We start from the raw sequence: 24,153 nt of genomic DNA, 5'->3' as shown, positions 1-24,153 counted from the left end.
GCCCAAAATCTGGAACTTTATTTATAAAATGACTCATACAAGGACACGCAGTCCTGAACCACTTCAGCTTGACAGGGCAAAATTACTAGGCAGGGCACACTGAGACCTCTGAAGACGACTGGAGCTAATTTGCCAGGGGCTGGTTTGTAGATGCGAAGCCTCTTTATGTGCTGCTTTAGGGAACAAGCTTGTGTTCTTACATCGCTGAGTATATGCCAATGAATGCCACCATGCTATGTACAGACTTTAATAAGAACTTTTCCCCTAAATTAGATGGAGGAGATGAAAATGGCTTGGCAAAATGATGTGACCTCGGAAAGTATTCCCAGAGAGCTCTGGAGCAACTCAAGCGCGGACAGGCAGTAAATTATTCAAAGGGCTGCCTCCATTTCTCCGCTCCCCTCCTTCCAGGTGAACTAAAATCCATAGAGTGGGATATACTTTCTTCCTTCTGGTGCTATATTTAGATCATTCCTGCCAGCCACGGCGGAAGGAAGAGACCAACAGTTCCCAGCAAACACACAATGATGAACATCCAGAGAAAGATCCTGTCAATGACCATTGCAACGTACTTCCAGTCTTCTTTCACCTGGGAACACAAAGACAAAAGGCCAATTATTAACATTTATTTGAGATTAAAACTTATGAAGGCTATTAGTGCTTTACTCCAAAATAGGATATTTTAATGTAAGTCCAGAGATAGGAGGGGAAGGTCTCGCTTTCATTTAGTGGTCCTATATAATGGCAAAGATTTATTCTAAAAACCACTGATGTGGAAGACAGATTCCCAGACTGCGTGGGTGTGCGTGTGCAATTGCAAACTCTGTTCACAGCTCCCCAGGGATGACATACACCCATGGATAATTAAGCTCATCTGCACACTCACTATCCCATTTTCCATGAGCAACAGCTGTAATTGGGTGTGTAAACGAGGCTGCAAGTCAAACTGGGAGGGGGGGGAAGAAATTCTTCGTTTCCCTGTGCTCGTAAACAGATTTGCTTACAGATTAATGAAGCCAAACTCTTTCTGCGAAGAGATTTACAGCTTTGTGTGAGTAAGCACTGAAAATGAACCAGCAAATAAAAGAAGTAGTCTTCCTCACCCTGTTTTTTCCCCCCACTTTTGTCTTGCTGTGGGAGGATCTTCCAGCAATTCCTCTCTGGGGAAGTTTAGTGCTTATTAATACCATCAGGCAAGAATTGTAAATGGCTATTTCATTAAGTAAAAAACCACATACATATGAAAACCTCTTTTATTACATTGCTGTTATTAATTTCTTCCCAAGAAGAGGACTGGTCAGATGGCAAAGTTTTATTTGATATGGCTGTACCCATTATAATTTCCTACAGTATACCACTTGGTGATTAATAGACCCGAGGGCTGAAATTTGGCATACTGCCTTACTCTTTAGGAAAAAAATCTCAGCAGGAGCTAGCTCAAACCTCTTTGTGATTGCAGCAAGTCAGGAGCGTGGTGTAAGGAGGAGACAGCAAAGCCAAGGCTGAGCTTTGCTGCGGCTGCTTTACTGCACCTTCCAGTCCGTGACCCCGAGCAAACAGTGGTTTCACTGTGCCCAGAACTGCCATGTACATTGGGCTGAAGCATGAGTGAAAAGCACAATACAATAATAATGTAACACTAATGGTCTTTTCATCCACAGATCCTAGGTTTGCTTTAAACAGAGATAATAATAAGGGAGTAGCAGAGAATAGTAGGCGTGAGCTAAAACATGATTTTTAAGAGGTCTGGCTTGATTTTTTGGTTTGTTAAGGATTTGCTGATTATGCTGAAAATTCATTTTGGTAAAGGAAGCAAACCAAATATAAAAAAAATAGCCATTTGCAGCAGATGATATTTTCACAGGTATAGTGGCAACTTCAGGTCCTAAAATATTATGATCTGCCAAGCACCAAACAAACAAGCTCTGAGCACAACACAGTGACTCTGTAAACTCACCTCTAGTCTTCTCTTTCTTCATCAGTCATGGATGCACCACTGAACTTTATCTTATACCTTGTGGGTGGTACAGAGGAATCATGATGTGTCAAAGGGAGAGGCTTCCATGGCCAATGTTGTGACATTTTATTGAGCTGAGAGAATTATTCCTTGCAGGTAAAGTATGTGCATTTACCTTATTTTGGTGTGCTGAACCCTTCACAAACTGATCATGAATCTTCCAATATATTTGCAAAGTACATATTGGCATTCTGTGTCTCAGTGCAGACAACGTTCAGCTGAAGCAACGCCAGCAAAACTACACCTCTCACTATTTGCCATGTGGACTGCTTGGTTAAGCCTTTAAATCATCTGGTATTGCTCCAGCACCTTGGCTCAGTGAGCATCTTCGTAAATTGGGAAGCGAGGCACGCGCTGGAGACCATATCATATTTTCCTACAATTTGTTCTTTGAACAAAGCATCTTAAAATTGAGGAATACCTGAACATTTTCAAAACAGTAAGAATCGATTAAATATTTTTGTGCAGTGGATAATTTTATTCCCTTTAAAATTAGCACCAACTTAAGCAGGCCTTTACTATTCAATAGGCAGACGTAAACGAATAGAAGTTCATCCTGAAGCTTGTTACCTTCTGGGGCGAAACCATATTGTTTTATGATTGTACAGCCCTTAGCACACCCATCAATAATTGGGGTGAGTAAAAGAAATAGTGACCCTTGAAATCAAAAGGAATTCTCTCATCCCAAGCATAAGTTCTCAGTGGATAACTCCCCTTTGCTGTAGATGTTTTCTGATCTATTCATCACTTGCTGAGAGTTGGACTGAGTCTTAGGGCAGCTAAGCAAGCTCTGGACGATTGTATTCATGGGATTAGTGTCTCATGATGCAAGCAATGTGTAAAGAAAATCTGAAATTTGCCATCTTATGTCCAACTGGAAAGCTGTATTGAGTGCCCCATTCTGGAAAAATAAGCTTTTTTGAGTATTCATGCTAGTAAAAGTAAGTGCTAGCTCATGCAAAGACAAGAACCTAGATGAGTTTCTCTTTGAGAAATGAAGGGGGAAATGGGAGAAGAGGAACAACTTGAAAAGTTGAACAGAAATTTGCTTTCCAATGTAATGGTGTATGCATAAATACTCAGCCAATCTTGCAAATGATGGCCGGGAATACATCAGATGTTTGCAAAATCAATATCCAGCTTCAGACCGAGAGCACAGAAGGATGAAATTGGACATTATGGAGAGACAATGAAAAAAAAAAAAAAAAAAGAGGAGGAAAAGAAAATTATTTGGTTGTTTTGTTTTGTTTTGTTTTCTGACAGCACTGTAGCGTTTCCCTGTGGCCCAGCATCTCACGTGGAGCATGATCCGCAGAGGCTTCTCTGACAACATCTATGCAGCTGTCAACATCTGCCACCCCGACTCCTGAGCTGTATTTTGATTAGTTTTTAAGAAGCTCACTCAAAACTATTTTTGGGAAAGGATCAGGGACAGGAACCAGCTGACTTCCCCACCCCCAAATTCCAAAAAAGTGAGGGAAACTGCAGCTCTTCCCTTGTCCAGCTCCTTGCAGGTCTGAGCAGTGGGAACAGGGCATCCTGCCCCAGGATTTGAGTGGAGGGTTGAGATGCCTTGGTAACATCTGATCCCCAGGACCCAGAGCCTGCAACACAGATTAGAGCAGTCCCGGGAGGTTTTATTTTGCTTTGTTAAAAATAAACCACTGAGATTATCCTGTGTTTCCTCCCCCTCAGCTACATTCTCTCCAATTTTATTTTTAAGCAGTCTTCAAAGTCTTCTTATTAGAGGAGTCCGGAGGTGCACAAAGGCATGAGGACAACAGGCTTTCCAGATGGTGCTGTTGGTTTCTGGTTATTTTGGCTTGTGTGTGACATGCAACTTGTTTTGCTTCTCAGTCTGTAATTAATTTCTAATGGCATTTCTATCATATGCTGGGAAAATTTGGTCTTGCATTTTCCCCAGTGTACCATTGTGCTTATATAGTTTGCAGATATCTTTTTGTAACAAACAACTGCCTCTTGCATGTCCCATTTTCTCTTTGCTGAAGCACTTAATTAAATGAGCTATTTACTTTTAATTTAGAAGCACTGCCCCCGTGGCAATGGTGCTTTAGAAAAAAGACAGAAACTCCAAAAAAAGCTCTTTTCTCATTCTGGGAAGGTGCATGTCCAAAAAAATTACCCAAGAGACAGTGAGCTGTGTCTAGGGCTGCACCTGCATCAGAGGTGCCTGCTGATAGATTTGTTGAAGACTTCCGTGAAGAAATGTCACAATTCGATTTTAAGATGAAAGCAAATTTCTGAGTACTGATTTTTCCCCAATAAATTCTCATTTTATTAGAACAGTTCTGCTCCTTACAGTAAATTTCAATTCCAGAAGATCATGTTTCCTTCTTCATTGTCATTCCCACCTGGAGAAAAAAATGCACTTTCCCATTTGACATTACTTGGACCCAGAAAAAGAAAAATAGAATAGCCTCCAACTAGGGTCAGCAATTATTCCCCCCAGATCTGAAAACCCAACCTCTGCCTACCGTGCCAGCCACAACTGCTGTGAAAGAGCAGAAAACGGCAGGCAGGATTGCAGCGTCTTCCTGGGGAGCCTGGGGCGTTGGTGGTCCTGGGGGTGACCCTGCTCCGCTCATCGCTGGATGTTTTCCTGGTGCTTTTGCTTGCAGGCTGGAGGCAGGAGGTCTGGTTAGAGCCCTCAAAACTGCTCCTTTTCTTCTGCTTTTGATATTTAGTGCTGTAAATAGCTTTCTCCTCAGGATAATTGCTTCATTTCAAGAGGGAAGAGTAGTGGAAGGTATAGGAAGAAAATTCATGGCCCCTGAACACTGTTTTCATTTTAAAGAAAGTTGCAATCATGGATTAAAAGGAAAGGACCCAAGATATTCATTGACTCAGTTCTTGATGATAACAACAAGCTTTGCAGACAATCAGTTGCAATGGGAAGTATTATTGGTGTAATATTCTTTCATTTGTACCATGGGGAAACAAGTGAGTTAAAATCAACTGACTTCCAGGGGTTTACTTGTGATTATTGCTAGGAGGAGAGAGCAGAGTTTAATTCCGGCGCTCCTAATGTGCTTGTGAAGTGCTTTAGCCCGGCAAAGTGTGCTGGGCTGTCAGCTAATGAAGATGGGGATTCACAGCCCATCTCTGCCACAGATTTGTTCTGTCACCTTGAACAGGTCACCTCTTCTCTGTATTTTGGCTGTCACTCCTCAACATGAGGAATAAACAGTTACTTCCTTAAAGGGATGTTGTGAAGTGAAATACATTACAGGCCTCTCAAACTAAGGTACCACAGAGCATATAAATGGACAGTAGCACTTAATCTTTTGTTGCTGCTGCTGAGTGCTCAGTGCTGTGAAAAATGCAAATATAAAGACACTCCTCATGCCCAGGAAGTCTTGCATAAAAGCACTATGACTTGCATTGACTCTAAATCTTGAGAAACCAAACTGCAAGCACAGCTGAAAAAATACCTTTTGCTGATGGATCCCTCTAGGAAAAGCTAGATAAGACTTTTCTTTAGCAAGGATACTAACTTCAGGTTATCTTGTCACTTCCTTCATTATGGCCATAATTAGCTAGCACCCTGTATGCATAGTATTGCAGGGGAAGAGGTGTGAAAAGATGTGGCATTTGTACGTGTATCACCATCTCCATTAAAAGAAATTCGTTCAGTCTCTACTTTCCTTCTCTATTTGTAGCCATATTTACCCCTTCAGAGTAAGTGTGAAATTTGTCTGTCCACCCACCTTCCTACACAGAGCCAACTGCTCCAGTGGAAGTCCACTAATGAGGAATCACATCACTCAGGGCTAAACATACCCTGCAACATCCCCACGCTACTACATGCTTCCCACATCCACAACCTATTTTGGGAATTTGCTTTCCCAGGCTCAGTAGCCAGACTCAATGCTTAATAGAAAATAGAGTGTGAATTCCCTGTCTGTCAGAGGCTTCTCTGTAAAGAATGTGTGCTACGTTCCCACCAGATGACTGCTTTTTGGGTCTCTCTCACAATCTTAGCTGCTTTCTTCCTACCTAACAACAACTTCACTCCTCTTTTCTGCTGGAGAATCCTATTGTTCTAGAGCAGCCCTGAGCATGGTCTGGTTGTGCTACACCCTTGGCCTACATGCCTGCCAAGACCCCAAGGACAAATTCTCCAGCTGTGCCTGCAGTGACCGATGTGTTCAAAAGCCACAATATCAGGGATGGCTGAGCCTGCATCAGCGTGTATTCTCTCTGTGTAGCCCCAGGTTTAGTGGGGCTTCCTTAGCAGAGGAGTTTTTTCTTACCCGAGGAAAGAAGGCTAAGTTAGCATACTTACTGAGAAATCCGCATCTTCTGCTCGCAGGTGGTCTGCGATGTAATGAACCCCTTCCACTGCCAGCTTCAGGGCTGGGGACATCAACACCAGGTGTTGCTCTTTGGCACTGTGAGTCTTGCTGCCTGGAGCTGGTGTGCCGGCTGTCTCGCTCTTCTTGCATTTACACTTGCACTGAGAGGGCTTGTGCTGGGGCTGCTCTTCATTTAGGTGGCACCGCTGCGATGCTGGAGAGCCAGTGGATTGGCCATTGGTCTGGGAAGAGTCCTCCTGCAGGTAGCAATACTGGATGCTCCGGGACCTACAGCGGATGCTTCCTTCCTCTGCCTTATTGGGGCTGTACATCTGCTGAACACTTAATGATCGGCCTTTCAAGATGGAGGTGGTCTGGGTGTCACTCAGGGGGTGGCATGAGGGTTGTGGAGAGGAGCAGGTCACCTGTACAGGCTCTGGGTGCAGCACAGAGTACTGTCCAGAAGGGGATTTGCAGATAGGCTGAGGCTTGGTTGGGTCCTCGAGGTGGGCACAGAAGGAAGATGTGGGTGATGGCTCATTACTCTGGGGGCTGGGGGAAGATGAGGTAGTGAAGTTGGGCTCCACGTCAGCCTCAGACCAAAGCCTTGGCGTGTTGGTTATTTTGTGCATGGATTCAATGAGCTTCTTGCAATTGTCTTTCACTGCAGAGGGACGTTTCATGAAGAGGAGGCGTGGGACAATGTCAAGGAAGATCCTCCTCACCCAGTCAGGCATCGTATGGGTGCGCGGGGAACGATGGTGCACATTGAGAACAAAGACAGTGATGATGATAGACAAGGTAACAAATATCATGGTGAAGAGAAGATACTCTCCTATCAGGGGGATGACTAAGGAGGTAGATGGGATGATCTCTGTGATGAGCAGCAGGAACACAGTGAGGGACAGTAGCACAGAGATGCACAAGGTTATCTTTTCTCCACACTCGGAGGGCAAGTAGAAGACCAGGACAGTCAGGCAGGAGATCAGCAGGCAGGGGATGATCAGATTGATTGTGTAGAACAGTGGCAGCCTCCGGATAATGAAGGAATAAGTTATATCAGGGTAGATCTCTGTGCAGCATTCGTATTTCTTGCTGTTGTAATTGCCCACAGCATTGATGATGACCCATTCCCCGCTCTCCCAGTAGTCCAGCTGGTCCACATGACTGTGCATGCTCACCAAGTCTATCTTGGCTTTGTCATAGGTCCAGGAGCCAAACTTCATTGTGCAGTTTTGCTGGTCAAAGGGGAAGAAGGTAACATCGATGCTGCAGGAGCTTTTGTAGATGGCAGGTGGCATCCATTTAATTCTCCCATCATAGAACAGGTGGGCCTTGGTCAGGTGGGTGACTGCAAAGTCACCATCAGCACTGCGGAGAGATAGAAGATAAAAAAAGACTGAGGCTTCTCTGGGACTTCTCAACTTACCTTTTGTAAGTCAGGCCCTTGAGGTGAATGTACACAAAGTTTTCCTTGAAGGTGTCTCATAAATGCCCTGGGAAGGGTTGAGTTTGCTTTAGAGAGGTGGGAGGAACCACTATCAGGGAGTGTGGCTGTGGGCTCTGCAGAATTAATTGTGACAGCTGCTATGAAAGAAACAGTGTTGGGTAATCATTCAGTCTCTTACATGGAAAACAGCAAGAACATCCTGCTAATAGGAATAATGAAAGTTAATCTCTTGCTTTCCCAGTCAGGAAGAGAGCTGTCTTTTACAGTGTCTTCTTACAGGGACTCTCAGTCGGGATCTGTGTTCTGGTCTAAGATAAAGAGGTAACAACTCAGGTTTCCAGGCAGTGAAAAAGCTATTGCATAAACAGATTTTCTTTTTTTTTTTTTTTTTTGTTTGGATCTGCTTTTCTCAGCTGGGCAGTGTGTGAAAAGCACACCGATTTCCTGCAGCATTGTGCCTTGCACCCGTGACACCGGCTGCTTCCAGCTCATCATGGTGACTGGGACGTAAGTGAAGGAGATCAAAAAAGGCAAGAGGAGAAGCAAGTGCTCTGGGGATTTGGGCAAAGAAAGACCACCAGGGAATGGCATACTCGATCTGTAACAGTGCTGGAGAAAGGAGGGAGACTGAGGAACTGTGGGGATGGGATCCCCAGCCCTGGAGACAGCCCTGTCCTCCACCAGCCTCAGCATCACCAGCCGCAGCTTCGCTCTTTCCTCACACCCACGGCTCTGCTACTACACATCGAACGCTGAACCTGCCGCTTGCCTCCATGTGTGGAGGCCACAGAAATAAATTAGCTCATTAATAGATTCAATTAGTGCAGCAGGTAATTAATGCCCTGCATGGCTATGCCATGCCCTGTTCCTCCCCCGCTCTCAGTGGGGAGACATGTGGACTGTGACACTTGAACTCCACATCTGGGGCCAAGTCCACAGGTACCTTCTCTACAGCAACATCCTTCCTCCAGGCAGTGTCTGCAGGATCTGCAGCCTGCGTTAGCTTAAACAAAGAGGCAAAACTGAAGCCTACACAGCTGCACGAGCAGCACATCGCGTTGTTCAAATAGTCATCGTGATGGAGACTGGATGTTTAAATTGCAAAATTACACCTTCACCTGAAAATGAGCGAAGCCCCTACATCTGCAGCCTCTTTGTGCAATGACTGGCTGAGATTTCAACCCCTCTCTGTCCCTTGATTTCGACTTGCAGACAGAGGATTTTGGTGTCCTTGGACAGTCGCATCCTGGATTAAACACCCTGGTACAAGCAGCCTTAAAATGTGGGTGAGCTTTGGATAGACCTGCGATTCTTTTTCACCCTGAGCAAATGTCTGAAAGGATGAAATCCCAACTGAAAAAAGCAGGTGGAATCTGTTTGTAGAGCAATGCCCTCAAGTCTAGCTACAGGAATAGAGAAAAGAGCATCCAAAAAGCAGGGAGGGAATTGGGGACCGTCTTACACACCCGGCTGGAGCCGCCACAGAGCTCAGGGATACGGAGGAAGAACTTGTTGTGTGATGCTGAGTGGGAAACAGCAACACTGCTAAGCAAAGGGGAAGCTGAGCAGGGGAAGGAGAGCTTCTACTAAAAACTTGAGATGAATTATTCAGGCTGGTACAGATAGAAAGCTCTCTGCTCCTGCCCAGCCCTCCCGGCTGGAGCCGATCCAGCCTGCAGCTGCTTTCCCAGCAGTCGGCAAACTCCCTCGGCCCCGCTCTGCTGCTTCAGCGCTCAGATGTGCCGTGACAGCAGCCGTACAGCGACGGGGTGCACAGGGGTCATGCCTCTCCTCTTCCTCACCAGCAGCAAGATAAATAGCATGGGGACAATCCGGTGGGGTCCCTCAAGGTGCAGAAGGCAGAGGAACTTCCCTAAATATATTTCTCTAGGACACCATCTGTTGTTTCATATGCAAAAGTGGAAAAATTAAGACATTTTGATATTTCCTCTTGCCCTGGAAAACATCCTCGTCAGTCCATGACAACACTGGCTTCCAGTGAGACTGGTGTAGTATTGCTTGTTTTGGGAAACAGTGGCAGGATCTGGCCCTCAGTGAGACGTCTTGGCTAACATGGTATCTGGGCAGAGATGGCACGTACACCCAACCCCAGGATCGCAGCCCAGATCTTTGTCTTTTGAGACAAATTTCCAGGTTGGTTGAATTCACGGAAAAATAAACTCAGAATTATTGTTTGTGGTGGAGAACTGAGTTTTTACTAAACTCTTCTTTGTTTCTATAATGGAAAGCCTTTGCTCTTTGTGGCAGATTTTGGAAAAACAGAAGAACACAAAAGGACCCAGTGCTTTTTGACCTCTGAACTGGACTTTTTCTAAAGCTTTAAAATGCCCCCTTTTTTTTAAGACAGGAAAGCTAAAAATATGTACAAACCCAGACTGCTATCTCAAAGGGATCAAGGCAAAACCACCATTGTGTTTTACTCCAACACAAATAAAACCAAGCAATGCCATTGTACCATGCACTCAACTCCTTTCTTACCTCTTCTTTCTTAAATCTAATTTACACTCTAGGACCACTTGCTTTGGATGAAAACCATCTTTTTTTATTCTCCTGGGTTTTGCCTGCACTCTAAAGCCAGATTGAGGCGTGAAACATGCACAGCAAGTGACAGTCCAGTGTTTGCTGTTCTCAGTGGTTTTCTTTCTAAATCTCAGTAGACATTTGGAATCCAATTCTGCATTTAATGAGATCTCTGAGGCATGATTAAATCATTCATTAATGGAACAATATGTTTATAATTCGACTCATATTACAGAAAAGTGATAATGAGCATCCACTAGTGTTTCCCTTCTTAGAGCAATGTGTAAGTGGTTGGGTAAACACCACAGGTGTGTGTTTTTCTTTCTGAAAACTGTTGGAAAAGAACATGAAACTTTTGCTAAAAATGCATCCAGGAACAATAATAATTCAGGTAATTGTGTTTCATTCCCAGAAACGTCTCGTCTGGCGGTTTTGCAGTCTCTGCGTGACTAGCCACATGCCTCTCCTGTAAGCGTAGATGTAACCAGTGTGATGCCGCACATCTTGTGTGCCAATTATTTCCGTAACTGATCTGCTGCTTTGATGAGGAAGATATTTTTTAATTGCTTGCCTAAAAAACCCAGCCTCATCCTGGGTCCTCTTCAGCTCACACATTATTACAAATAACACCGGCACTGCCTTCCAAGCTGGATTTTGGCTGCAGAGCCATGGCAGGAGTGAAACCAAGAACAGAATAGTTTCTTGCATTTGAGAGTCACCTAGTGACTCTGAGCAGCCATAAAACACCCTAGGATCCTCCTGCTTTTCCCTCACCAACCTAACAAGGCTGTGAAGTAATTCCTGGCTTTACTGGGCATGTTTGAACATCCCATTGCAGTTCAACGTAGAGATATCTGAGCAGTTTGTAAGCAGGGTAAATTAGCCATGCTGTTGTACATAGACTGTATCCAAGCCAGCTATATCGTGCAAAGGCAGTGTTTGCAGTTGTCTTAACCCTCCCTGTGTACATATATTTTTACCTCCTTCCCCAAGCTTACCACCCACACTGGACCTTGAAGCATATGCTTACTAGATTGGAAGCTATGCTTGTTGGTGCCCTGCCAATGCAGAGTGAACCTAGAGAGATGCTTTCACCCTGGGTGAGGCTTTCATTCTGCTCCTCTTGACATGAGGGAGGGAGCAAACAAGGTCACCTGCTGTTGACGGTTTTCCAAAGCCTTTCCCCAATCTCCTCCAGGGGATGAAGTTGAGACAACCGGCTGCAGATGAATTCTGCAGTTATGAGATTGGGGAAACCCTGTTTTCTTGTGGAAAGCTCTGCTGTGGGAAAAGCCATTCCTGGCCAAGATGTGCAGACAGCCCTGCCTGTATAACGTGAATATTTCCATAGACAGGAAGGTGGGAGATCTGATATAGTGGGATGGAGAAAATCTGCAGTCATTCCCTTATAGTGGTAGTATATTTTCATCTCGTTCAGTCTAGACCACTGTGTTGTGACAGTTGTCATGAAAAACCATTTAGAAGAAGGAGCGAGTGCAAGGTAAACATCACAACAAGAACTTGAGAATTAAGATAGTCAGGCTCTCCTGATTACTCTGGCCTGACAGCTCTAAAAATCTGTCAGTAATAAAGTACTGGAGCTCTTGTATTTTCATGTCGAATACAACAGTGCGCACCGATAAAGAGAGAAGACAGTCGCTTATTTTTTTGCCAAAGGAAATAGCACTGCTGTGCTCTGCAGCCTTTGATTCCTCATTTTGAGAATAAATGCTGCTCTTCTAAAATCTTCTAAGCTTATAAGGGTTCAAGAAAGGCATTTTTTTTTTTACTGGAAGTCATCAACCATATTTCATTAAAAAGCTCTGCTGGTGGAGAATCCTTTTTTTTTTTTTCTTTGACAGTTTCTATTTTCCCTGCAGTTGGGACATACATCATCTCACAAAATTAAATGTTTTCAGAATGCATGTAAATGAGGCACACATTTATTTTAATTTCTGATGACAGAATTTAAATCCAAACAGAGCTTTAAAAGCCTGAAAATTAGCTATATAGATATATGGATATAGCTAGAACGTCCTCATTTAAAGCATTTTTCATTGAACAGCAGTAACCAAGAAAAACTGCAGTTTCGAGACCCCTTTAAAGAATGTATCCTGCACCCTTTTGGTACACATTAAAGAGATGCTTCTGTAATGGTCACATTAAAGTACTCTCCCAAGGCAAACCAGAGAATATTTTGTTTAGCAATTGTTTTGTGCTACCAAAATGATAACTACAAATCTACAGGTTGGAAGGGACCTCTGGAGATTGTCTCGTCCAAACTTCCTCCTCAAAGTAGGGTCAGCTACAAGAGGATCAGGACCTTGACCAGTTGGGTTTTAAATATCTCCAAGGTCTCGGCAACTTGGGTACAAAACATCTTGGGTGCATAGATGGAGGTGTTTGTGCACTGATGTGTACTTCTTTAGATCACATCCCAGCTTTTGCTTGCTTCAGATGTTTAGAAATCAGTGGTAACCGATATTTTGATTGTTCCTCAGTAAAACAGGCATCTGTCTGAGAAATGGCTGTGCTACACCAATGAAATGAGCACAAGTTTGTCAGAAGGCTCTAACAGTCCTGAATTTGTACATTTTGCTTCAATTCTTCCCTTTGCCAAGCATCATCCTGGTCAGCACTTTGGAGGCAAAACTCTAGCTCTGTTCTTAGAGTAGTGGTAGGAGAAGTCCTTGGACGCTAACACAGCAACAGCCCATGAGAGAGATCCCTCTTACAGATTTCTTTCTAGCAATTCCTGTATTACTGGATAGAGCTCGGCAGCAAACCTCAGAGGCATCTAGAGAAATAATTCCTCTCTAGGAACATAGTCATTTAAACTCCCAGAAGAATCAGGAAGGCTTAACTGTGAAATAGCGGTTATGGGCCTATCATAAGTACAATCTGGTGCTAAATGACAAGATCTGTGCACATGCACACATACACACACAAAGAAAAATGTCAAGAATGTTTCCAATAATTTAAAGGTTAGACTAGGGCATCTTTTGGTATTTCTGCTCCAAACAGCGTTGGGATGAGTCAGGAAACCAGTGTTACTCCATAAGTCTCACTGGTTGTAAACATCATAGTATAGTTCAAAAGAACAAGCCACTGTAGTATAGTTCAAAAGAACTCTGCTTTCTCATGATTTTCAAAAGCTGCCTGCCAGAAGATCTTCTAACCCAGTCCAGTAATCCTTTGTGTCCATGACTGGGTGAATTCCTCAAGATATTTCCTCTCCTAATTACAGAAAGTTGTATTTGAACTCCCTTCATGTATGATCTTGTCTTTTATTCTTTTTTTTTTTTTTTTTTTTTTGTGACTATGGAGGCTAAGACAGGGATTACTTTTTGGAACAGCTAACACCCTAACACCAGAAAACTTTGAAAAAAAAGAAAATTTTGAAGTCTGAATGTTCCCAGTAGCTTCTTCCCAGGTTTTACAATCATCAGGCTAGAGAAGACAAAGGCTATGATGCCGTCATGAATATGCAGTTGAAAACTAGCCAGCGAAGCACACATTTCAAGTTCCCTGCCCAGCCATTAAGATCAAGGACAGGGTCTTGCCCATTCCTCTGGGCAGCCTTTAGCTGGTGCACCTGATTGCAAACCTGCTGTTTCAGGGTTTTCTCCTCGGGAGTTTCTACGTTGCATGGGGTCCAAATGGCTCAACACAGTGGTGGTGAAGGGGGGGGGGGGGGGGGGGGGAAGAAATGCATCCCCAAGAGCTTATTCCCTGATTAGACAAAAAAAATTTTTTTTACTTTAAATATACAAAGGAAAACTAAAATGTGCTTAAAGTCCATTCATAAATGAGAATAAGTCAATGCAGAGGATTAGATAATTCATTTATAAATGATTTGGTGGTGTCTGAAGAGCCTTTACAGCCTCAGATAAGGAACAGCTGGCCTTCTTGGCAGACAAGAAGAGGCTTTGTTGCTTCACTATTAACTCATATTCCTCTGTTATACATATGTTTTGTCACATTTAGTAGAAACTATTTACAGAGCCTTGGAACTTATCTCATCAAGCCTGAAAATTCAACAGCATATTAATTTCCCTGTAGAATATTAATTTGGTTTTAGATTCCTTATGAATGTTGACAACTACATATACTCTCTAGGCTGAACCAGCTGAGTTTACTGATTTAATTTGGGCCTCTAGAGTGGATAAATGGAAGTTTTTGACAATAATGAGCTTAGATATGAGAATAACCTCACAACAAGGGGTTAGGTTTCCTTAAAGATGTAAATCTCAAATCAATTTAAATTTCACCATTTCTATATTTACCCCAAGATGAAAACAAAAGAAGCATTTGTATAATCTCCTGTCCAGAAAGTTTTTTTTCCAAAGGATACCATCCCAAACAGAAATACCATACTTCTGCCAGAGCATGCGGTAAGCAATAAATAACTCACATTAAAAGCCTGAACAGTGCAAAAGGCTGGTGTGGCCTCTCTCTGTCTTCCACCAAGGCCTCTGCACACAATTCTCTTGTTCTTAGGGACCGAAATTTCTGTGCAAATACTTTAAATTCCCTCTGAAAATACATATACATGTAAAATACGAAACGAAGTCCTTGTTAGTATCATCCAGGTCTAGTCACTGTCTTTGCAAAGCCTTTCTGAAACATTTCTAGCTGAGATGCCCACAAAAAGAAACACTGGTTATGCAGTTGGTGAGCTGCCATGCAGAAGAGCCTCATCTCGGTGTCCCACCATGCTACAGATTTTGCCTTGCATGCATTGCATTTGCCCTGCCTTGTCCTGCAACCTCTAAAAACCACAAAACCTGATTGTTAGAGCAGTGCAACTAAGATAATGACTGCAGCTTCAGATGTGTTTAGTAAGAAGACAGCTAGAAAAGTATATCCCACAGTAGAAAACAGTCTACACAAGACTGTATGAAAGAGCATAGGCAAATATAGCAGTAAAGAGATATAGAATTAATGGAAAACTGTTACTGACTGGCTAGTGGTTGGCGCCTACATCCATGTTTAATTCATGGATAAAGTAACCAATTAAAAATGCATGATAGACTTCTGACAACCAACAGAGGAATGTACGATTATTAATAGTAAGCATGGATAAACGGAGAGAAGCAGCTTGGATGTAGGGAGTTGGTGCACTAGAAAATCCTATCCTAGAAAAGGATACCAAAACCTCCTTCTGTAGTGCTAGGGCCCTCCTTGCATGGACCATGCTCATCAACTGTGGTAAGCATGGTGAACCAAGGGAGTAGATGCAGAGATGACACATCAGGCTTTTGTGTACCAGCAGCTCCAGCAAATGGGTGATTTAAAGCATAAAGGTCCCATAGACAATGGAGATTTGTGTAGCACTATTTCCTTTGGCACTATAGTCCACCACAACAACCATCAGAAGCTCTGAAAATAATCCTTACTATTGTCATTAATTAAGCAATGAGAAGGACAAGGACATTAATTTTTTCCAGTGGAAGCTGTGAACACCTTTCTTGGCTGCAATGTGAGGCACTTAGAATATTCATGTTCAGAGCGTGTCCCTGTAGGATAGGAAGGTCCAAGTGCCTGTGAACCTGTTATTTCAATTGGTCTAATCTCTGAAAGGTGCTATGTGAGGATGCACTGATTTCCAAGAGGTTTGCAATCACTCCACGGCACTGAGGATCAGAGACAAGCTAATGGGAAAGATAACAATTTCCATAGTGGCCAAAGCTCACAATCCCCTGGACAGATTCCTCCCTCAGCCATTTTCTTTTTTTAAAACAAAAGCAAAATCATATCAAACTAGAACCAGGCAACTGTTTATTAAAACTGAGCCTGGCTTCTGTTGTGAGTGTTTTCTCTGAGTGTTAGCCACGTACAAAGATGTTTTTGTTTGATGCTTGCTGCAAGTGTTTTGTCTGGAGCCTGTGCTGGGAAGGGAGATGGAATATCCTACATTGTAGGAGACTGGAGAGCTCTGGTATGATAAGCCAAGGAGAAAACAGCCTTGGCACTTGGACAGTCTTTCTAAGAATATCAAAAGCCTCTGAAGGACGTAAAGAAAACCACCACCTGCTCCCTAGGAAGTGTCCATACAAGAGACAGATTTCAAGCATTCGGGATTGGAAATAAATACATATTTAAGAATAATTCTAGAATGGTATTGGCTTGACCTGAAACCTGCATTTGCAGACCCACAAGTCTGACATGTCTCAGCATATTTTCCTTATTTAAGCCCATCCTCAGTAACTGGCTTTTCCACTTGATGGTGATGAATTAGGGGAGAGCTCCTTGGTGAAAATAAATTGAAGAGGACTGAAAGCTCGAATCCAACCTAATTGTGTCTTTGACATGTGAAGAGAAAACAATACCTGGCATCCCCCAGCAAAACTTGCTGTCCAAAGAAAGGGTCATTAGGAGAAAAAAGCCCTTGTGATGAATGTTAGTCATGTCATTTAAGGCACGTCTGGTACAGATATGAGAATCTACATGGACTTCAACCACAGAGAACAGAACAAGGGGGGACAATTGCAAGAAGCACCTTGACGCCACAGGCAGAGAAAATTTTCAAGGATGGCTTTGCCCTCTGGTCACAGTGCTCACACTCACTTGTTGTAGAGGACAATATCTGGCCTCCAGATGAGCTCCGAGGGGATCCGGATGGATGTGACGTTTTCATATTCTTGGGGGTCCCAGCGTAGCTTGTAGTCATGCCACTCCTGTCAAAAATGAGGCGGTTACAAAGCTGGGAGAGTTCAGATTGCAAAACTGAAAAGGAACATGGGAAAGCACATATTGTGGTGCACCCACCTGCTTCACCCACACGTTCGTGGTCATCATTTGATTTTTCTCATCCTGAAATGCAAGATCAGATATTGGTTACAGAAGGAGATGAAGCATCCCAGGGAACTCATTGAATTTCTCTTAATTGTACTTCATTTCTGTAATTATAAATCACCTCTGCAATAAATATAAGTTCCATCTCAGAAATAAAAAGCAGATGTTTCTGTCATTTAACATGGGACAGGGCACAGCTGCCTGATACCACTGAACAGCTGAGCCTGCACCTAAGCAATCTTGTGAGCAGATGGGCTTGAATTTATTGGGATTTTCCTTGGTGCTGATTGATTCAGCCTAGGATGATGGGGACAGGCAGAGGAAAGAGCTCCACAGTATTTCTCCTTTTACCAAATACATGAACTTAGAGCACTATGGATTGGCTTTTGTGAACAAACCCAAGCTACTCTGCTGACACTAACTTTTCAACAGTCTGGTGTACACCCATGCTGTCAATTGGTAGAATTTTTCCCCAACTCTAAGTACAAATAGTATGGAAAGGTAGAACTGTCTATACTTTTAAATAATGCAAGGTAGATACAATGATGGCAATACTGTAGCAGAATTAATTACTGCTTGCTGCTTGCCTTGCATGCTTTTTACAACCCCTGTGTAAATAACTAAGATGAATTATGTGGGGCAGAGCCTAGTTCTGGTCCAATTTAAGTGTCACACTAGAGCTCAGAGCTTATTTGTGTCTTTGCTTCTTTTCTCTCTTCCTTTGGTCTGGCATCAAAACCAGCTCAATTGACAGGGCTCATTTGGAAGCAAACTGCTCATCATTAACCTTGTTCTTGCGGCAGTTTAGGATTAATTCTGAACATTAAAAGCCAGGAGATCCATGGCAAGGCTATGTGTCTCCCTTGCTGAGCCTCCTCATTGCTGTTGTGGCATCAAGTGTAAAACCTGACCAGAGGTACCCTCATCTGAGGGCTAGGGACCAGAAGCACACGGAAGAAGGAAGAATACAAAAAACATTCAAATGAGCAACAAAGAAAGGAAAAAAAATGCAACTGCTTCCTTGGTTGCAGGTGAGAGATCAGGAATGCCACTGGAGGAGGCTGCCATGCCCTGAGCTGGACCAGTCCTTGAGCATCTGCTTCTCCTACCACTTTGTAATTCAAGCATCAGAGGGTCTCCACCACAGTCCCTGCACTGGGAATCCCAGTCTCGCAGGTGCTACCTTTTACTGGAATTTTCCTTCTTGGCTCGGTGCAGACCCTTGGTGGAAACTCCTGCCCATCGCTACTCCTGAGGGGTCTGCCATCCTCCTGACCCAAGCGAAGCATGACTCTAGTTCCATGGGTTTATCTCATAGGGGGTTTGCAATGTGCTGATGACAGACTGCCTCCTCCACCTGCACGGCTGACTTCTGCACGGAAACAGCCCAGAGGACAGAGGGTGATTCTGCAGCCGGTGGTGGTGTTGCACTGCCTGGCCTCTTTTCTCAAGGTGCACGCAGCACACAAGGTCCTGCAGAGACATGGACTTAGGTGTCCAAATGTGTTTCTCAGTGGCTGCTCCTGGACACATGCTTGATCCCTTACCACTTTTTTCTGGGCTCAGAAAACCCTCAGGACACCAGGGTGACGTAAGGACATGCGGGAATGTAGAGTTCCACATTGATTTTTGTTCCCCTACTCCCAGCTTTTGTCAGCAGGAACTGGAGTTTGAATATGGCTCTGATTTCTCTTTCAGACTTCTTGTCGTTGGGAGCTGAATGTCAGGTCTAACAATTGCACAGGGGTTTGCACCAAAACAGTGTCACTGTCAGGAAGGGGGAGACAGTGGAAGTGCTGTGGTGGTGGGGGGGGGTGTCATCAGTCCCCAGCCACACAGACTGGGGCAGGAGGGGATGAGAGCTCTCCTCCAGCTGTACCCACCAGCCCTGGCACAGAACTGCCTGCTAGTTGCACTTCTAACCACTGACATGATTTTTAAGAAGATTAATTCTTCTTAAGTAAACTGGGAAAAGCACTATGAAGCAGGTGTATCGATCCCACCCTTCCACGATTCAGCAGCTGCATAATGGAAAGTCTCTCTCAAGCCTCCACAGTCACTAATGTCTCATCTTTAGTCTTATCAATTATTCAGATGAGAACTGTACAACTTCAACATTAGCAACTGCAAACAGCCCTGGATCCCTCAGGCTGATGTAAGAGAGAGGAGGGGCGTGTAAAACCGTTTCTGTGCTGCAAAGCTGGAAGCTGATGACCTGCGCACCAGGCGATGCAACTCTCTAGCCACCAGTGTCTTTAATTTACCACCGCTCGTATCACCTCGCCTGTGTTTCCTCTGCATCTCTAAACTATCTTAAAATATAAAATGTTGTAGAGACTCATCTGTTATGATTTTCCCACACCAGTAATGTCTTTAAGTTGCCTTACACTTTCTGTTATCACCCGCTTTTACTCTGCCACATGAATACAGTAAAAGTGACAGAGACAGCCTCCAAAAGTGAGGCCGATACTTGTTCAAGAGATGTGCATCTTCACGAACACTGAAGAGGGACAGGACAGGAGGGAGAAGTGGGAGCAAGATCTGCACAAGCTAGAAAGCCTGTGTGTGTGTGCTTAACATCTGCAGCCCTGCAGGGATCTCCTTTGGATTCAACACTTGACCCCAACACACCGTGATAGAGCAATCCTTTAAATACTATTTCAGTGCGCGTCAGTCCCGAGTGCAAATCACTCTGTTTTATACATAGCATATTCAGTTTGCATGTGCGTAACTTCTGTTTGAGCAAACATTCAGAAACAATTTTCTTGTTAATAACTGCTAGCTTAGCTAAAACCCTCAAAACTTTCATTTGCAGAAAGCTCTTCAGGCAAGCTATCTTCCAGAGATGCATAAACCACTGTTCTGTTAGCTTGTGTAAATTAGCCTTAATAGTTATGGCTGAAATTCCAAGTCAGCTATTTGGTTTTTTTCCTTAGCCAGGTCTCTCTGGCATTTATACGAGCTGCTGCACTGCTCTGCTGTGATCGGTCCCTCTGGTTTTGATAAGGAATTTGGGATTTTGCCTATAGTAAATGAAGAATAAAGGATCCTCTTTGATGACCAACTACTCACATGAGTCATCCCTCGTTCCAGCAGAGCTATCTGTGTGATAACTCTTCTCTACTGAGAACAAAGTCTTCCCAACCTGACCCTGGATCAGCCAGTAAACCCCACACGCACCAGCAGCCTCTCCCCAAGCCCCGACCTGGTTAATCTTGGCCACTTGTTGCACGAACAGGTTGCACTTACAACGTCAATGAGCTGGGCAATGGACAAGCCGAAGCGGACGAGGACAACATCGGAAATGTTGGCAACGGGGCGGGACCACTTGTTATAACCAGAGAAGAGTTTCTTCAGGAGACGCTCCTCTGCATGGGCTCGGGTTTCCACATGGCCAAAGGCTGCAGGGAAGGCATGGGGCACGGCAGCGTGAAAAAACATGTGCAACTCCAAGCGCCGGTATAGCTAGAGCCTTCTCTGCGGGGGAGCCCCGGGCTAACCCCAGTGACAGGTAAGTAGGGACACATGGGCGGGTGATGCCACCTTGGTGACTTGCCTCCCCACTCCCCCAAGCATTACCATGTATTTCTCACTCTGTTCGCTCATCGCGGCCAATTCCCAATGTGGGGTTTCTACTGCAGAGCTGGATTGGTCTGCAGAAAGTGGGGGCATCAGTAAAACCATTTGAAAAACACTACACTTGTCATTCTCCTCTGAATCTGGTTTAATTTTTACGGCCACTTCACGGCAGGTTTCTAGCACTGAAGTCTGCAAGCAGGAAAAAGGGATGCTAGAAGGACAAGGCAAAAAGGAAAAAGCAGCCTCCTGCTGGGAGATAGGGATTTTGGATCAGATTTACACACAAAAACTGGCATCAAATGCATCAGAGAACAAAAAAAAAAAGCAGATTGAAATTCAGCTCTTCAAACTAACCTTCATAGCTGGTCTTTCACAAAAATGATGAGTGTGGAAGGGGATGGGGGAGAACACAAATTGGTTAACAAGAGCGCAGTTTCCCTCAATAATGACTTTAAAAGTTGGAGGCTGCAAAGAGCAGCCCTGACCCTGCACGTACACTACAGGAACCGTCGGAGGTGCCTGTTGGTTATTAAAAATTAAAGCCACCCTTCTTCCAGGGGGCTGCCGGGGGAGCTGCGCTCCTGTGCCGGCTGCAGCAGATGCATCCTCCACCATAGACGGCGGGGAGAGGGAGCCGGGGGCTCTCCCCGCATCCCTCGTGGAATATGGCTCCTACTTAGTCTGTAGCTGCCCTGGATTATACAAAGGGAAGCATTAGCTGAGCGCTGGCTGTGCTCTCCCCAGCCGGAGCTGTAGCCCGGAGACACATTAACACACTTTACTCAGGGAAGAAAAACCCAGGCAAGAAGCAGGATGCTGAGCCCCTGCCTGTATTGTCCCTCCTGTCCCCTTCCCCACCGCGGCTTTAACCCTTTCCCCATCAGATCAGGCAAGGAGCAGAAAATAAAAGCAAAGCCTTGCTCAGCAGAGACTGGTATTTAGGGGACCTGCAACGGTGGGGCAGGAGGATGCAGGAGTGGGAGAAACTCCTTGCTGAGAGGGACCGGTCTGTGCAGCATGCCTTTGAGAGGGCTAAGGGAGGAAAGAGCTAAAGAGCAGAGCAGGGGAAGAAAAGCGTTCTCAAACTTACCAGGGAAGATGCTGGCACACAGCAGGAGAAGGAGGTTTCCTTTAGACACGAGAAATCCCATTGTGGAGCAGAGCTTGGGCACTAGTACGCAGAGTCTCCCGTCAGGGCAACTTTTCCTCTCTGAGTCTCTGGATCCTCCAGCTTCATTCCCCTAAACTCCTTTCTCTCTCTGCCTCTCACCTGCCTCTGGGAAGGGATAATAGCTGGTGGTTTGTTTGTTGTTTCTTTTCTCTTCTGACTGATTTGCAGATCTTCCTCCTGGAGGGATGCTCTTCCCTGGGACACCGATGCACATATACTTGCAAGAGATGCGTAAGGGCTGCAGAAAGCTCCTGTACAGAGACATGAAATGCACAGCTTGCCTGGGCTCTCCTGCTTACTCCTCTGCCCTTTCCTACAGGGTGGCTTGGCTGCTCGGTTTATTTGTTGCTGCTGCTGCTTTCACCCTTCCCCCAGCCCTTTGGGCAGCCTTTGCTCAGATTTTGCTGCTGATGGGCCACCAATGCTCACACCAGCCCTTGGTGGAGCAGAGAGGGAGCACAGTATGTTTGTGTATTTAACGTAGATAGACCTGCCCACCTCCTGCTTAGGAGGAGGAGGAGGAGAGAATCTGTGCACTCCAGCAAACAGGCTGCAGGGAGGAAAACTTTTAGCATGAGAAATAAAAGGGGAGATCCAGACCCCAGCTGCAGGCAGAGGTGGTGAATATGGGGCCATCTGGGATCTTTACAGCACCTGAAGCCCAAACGGTTCTTACTTAACAAAAGCTGTCTGTTTAATCTTGTCCAAGTGCTTTTCAAAATCATTCCTGTAGACTAACAGGGTAATTAACTTGAGAGATATTTCTGGCCTGGGCACCTTTGGTGTTGACAGTTATTGGACTGATGAACCTGCCCATGAGAACAGGGCTCTGCTGTGCTTGGTGCTGTACAAACACACAGTACAAATACAAGTTATTAGTCTCTACCCATAGGCAATATGCAGATCAAAGGTGAGACTGAGGCAAGAGGTTACTTGAATATATCTATATGCTTGAATGTACCTTAAATATACTTAAATAACTCTGTTGAAGTCATAAAGACTTTTTGTGGAGGAAAGGATGATTCTTTGTGTTAGCTCTAGCCCTTCACCTCTTATCCCTGATTCCTCACACAGGGGACATGGAGTAGAGCCCTCTCCGTTTCATTTTAAAACTAGCTTTGATATTAACACAATTACTTCCACACGGATAGCAAATGGATTTCATTTTCAGGCAGAGGTAATTTTGTCAGCTGCAAAATTAATCAAAGTCTGTTCTAATAATACTAGCTACATATTTTATGTATAATAATTTCCCTACTCCCAAAGCATCTCAAACATCTTCCAATATAATAGATTGCTGGCTGAAAATGGGAAGGATTAAAACCACAGGAGAAATTAGGTCTGTAGTGAGATTATAAATATCATCAGTGTAGTACCAAACTCGTCTTGTCTTGTCTTGTCTTGTCTCATCTCTTCCTCAACAGTTGTCAGCCTTTTTGAATGACAAACCCCACCATATTTTCCACTGGATGTATGGACTCCTGCACGGTTTGCCTGCCTTGCTTTTGTGTCCTGACCCTCATTGCAGCACCTGAGCACCTGTGACATGCTATAAAAATCTGTAGTGCTCATTCCAGGGAAACATCCAGAGTTAATTTAATAAACAGCAGATGTGAGATCAAATTAACTTCAAGCTGAAGCATGGATTACATCCTGAAAGCCAGGTCCTGTGCAGCATTGAGCACTTCTCCTTCCCACAGCAAGCAATAGGGTAGCAGAAGGGCAATCATTACTCATCAGTGTAAAAACAGCATCACTCGGTCACACACTGCAACCACATATTCCCAAACATCCATGCAGCAAACAGAAAACCCCATTGCCTTGTGCCCCTCTATGAAATCTGGAGGGAGGGACACATCACCTCAGTTTGCACGCTCCTCCACTCCTTGCTGGGTCCAGTGCCGTGCAGTTCCGCAAGCACCAGATAGATACAACAAATCTTACAAATTCCCAAAGGCTCACGGTGGGAAATAGGATTTCTAAAGGCCATTTTTCAAGGAGGCTGGTACTCTGCACGGGTCACACGTTGGGCAACCAAGCCCAAGGGATCCAAGATCAGCTATTCCCTTTTGAAAACCTTGGCCATGAATAATATAGGTATCCTTGACTACAGGCCCTCCTGCACAGAGCTGATTCAAATCCCATGGACAAACCCCATCCATCTTCACCTTGCCTCAGTTTCTGTGCTGGCGAGCATAGGAGCTGGTGAGCAAATACTGCCTTTGGATTAACCCTATAAATAATTTTGATTAAAAAAGGATTTCCTTCTTTTGGAAATGAA

At 44.4% G+C, this 24,153-nt stretch overlaps 1 protein-coding gene across 1 annotated transcript; it reads right to left on the bottom strand.

Annotated features, from left to right (window-relative positions):
* CHRNA4 (cholinergic receptor nicotinic alpha 4 subunit) lies at positions 1-22,322 on the bottom strand. Its single transcript, XM_010307010.2, has 6 exons — positions 21,792-22,322; positions 20,372-20,523; positions 17,096-17,140; positions 16,895-17,004; positions 6,324-7,704; positions 1-589 (listed from the first exon to the last, which is right to left on the bottom strand). The coding sequence occupies exons 1-6, from the start codon at positions 21,850-21,852 to the stop codon at positions 464-466; spliced, it is 1,875 nt and encodes a 624-aa protein (XP_010305312.1). The 5' UTR covers positions 21,853-22,322; the 3' UTR covers positions 1-463.
* Positions 22,323-24,153: the final 1,831 nt, after the last annotated feature.

This window comes from Balearica regulorum, chromosome 16 (assembly GCF_011004875.1).
Source record: "Balearica regulorum gibbericeps isolate bBalReg1 chromosome 16, bBalReg1.pri, whole genome shotgun sequence".
Taxonomy (NCBI): Eukaryota; Metazoa; Chordata; class Aves; order Gruiformes; family Gruidae; genus Balearica; species Balearica regulorum.
The sequence above is the reverse complement of the archived record's forward strand: the minus strand, read 5'-3'. Positions and strand labels throughout refer to the sequence as shown.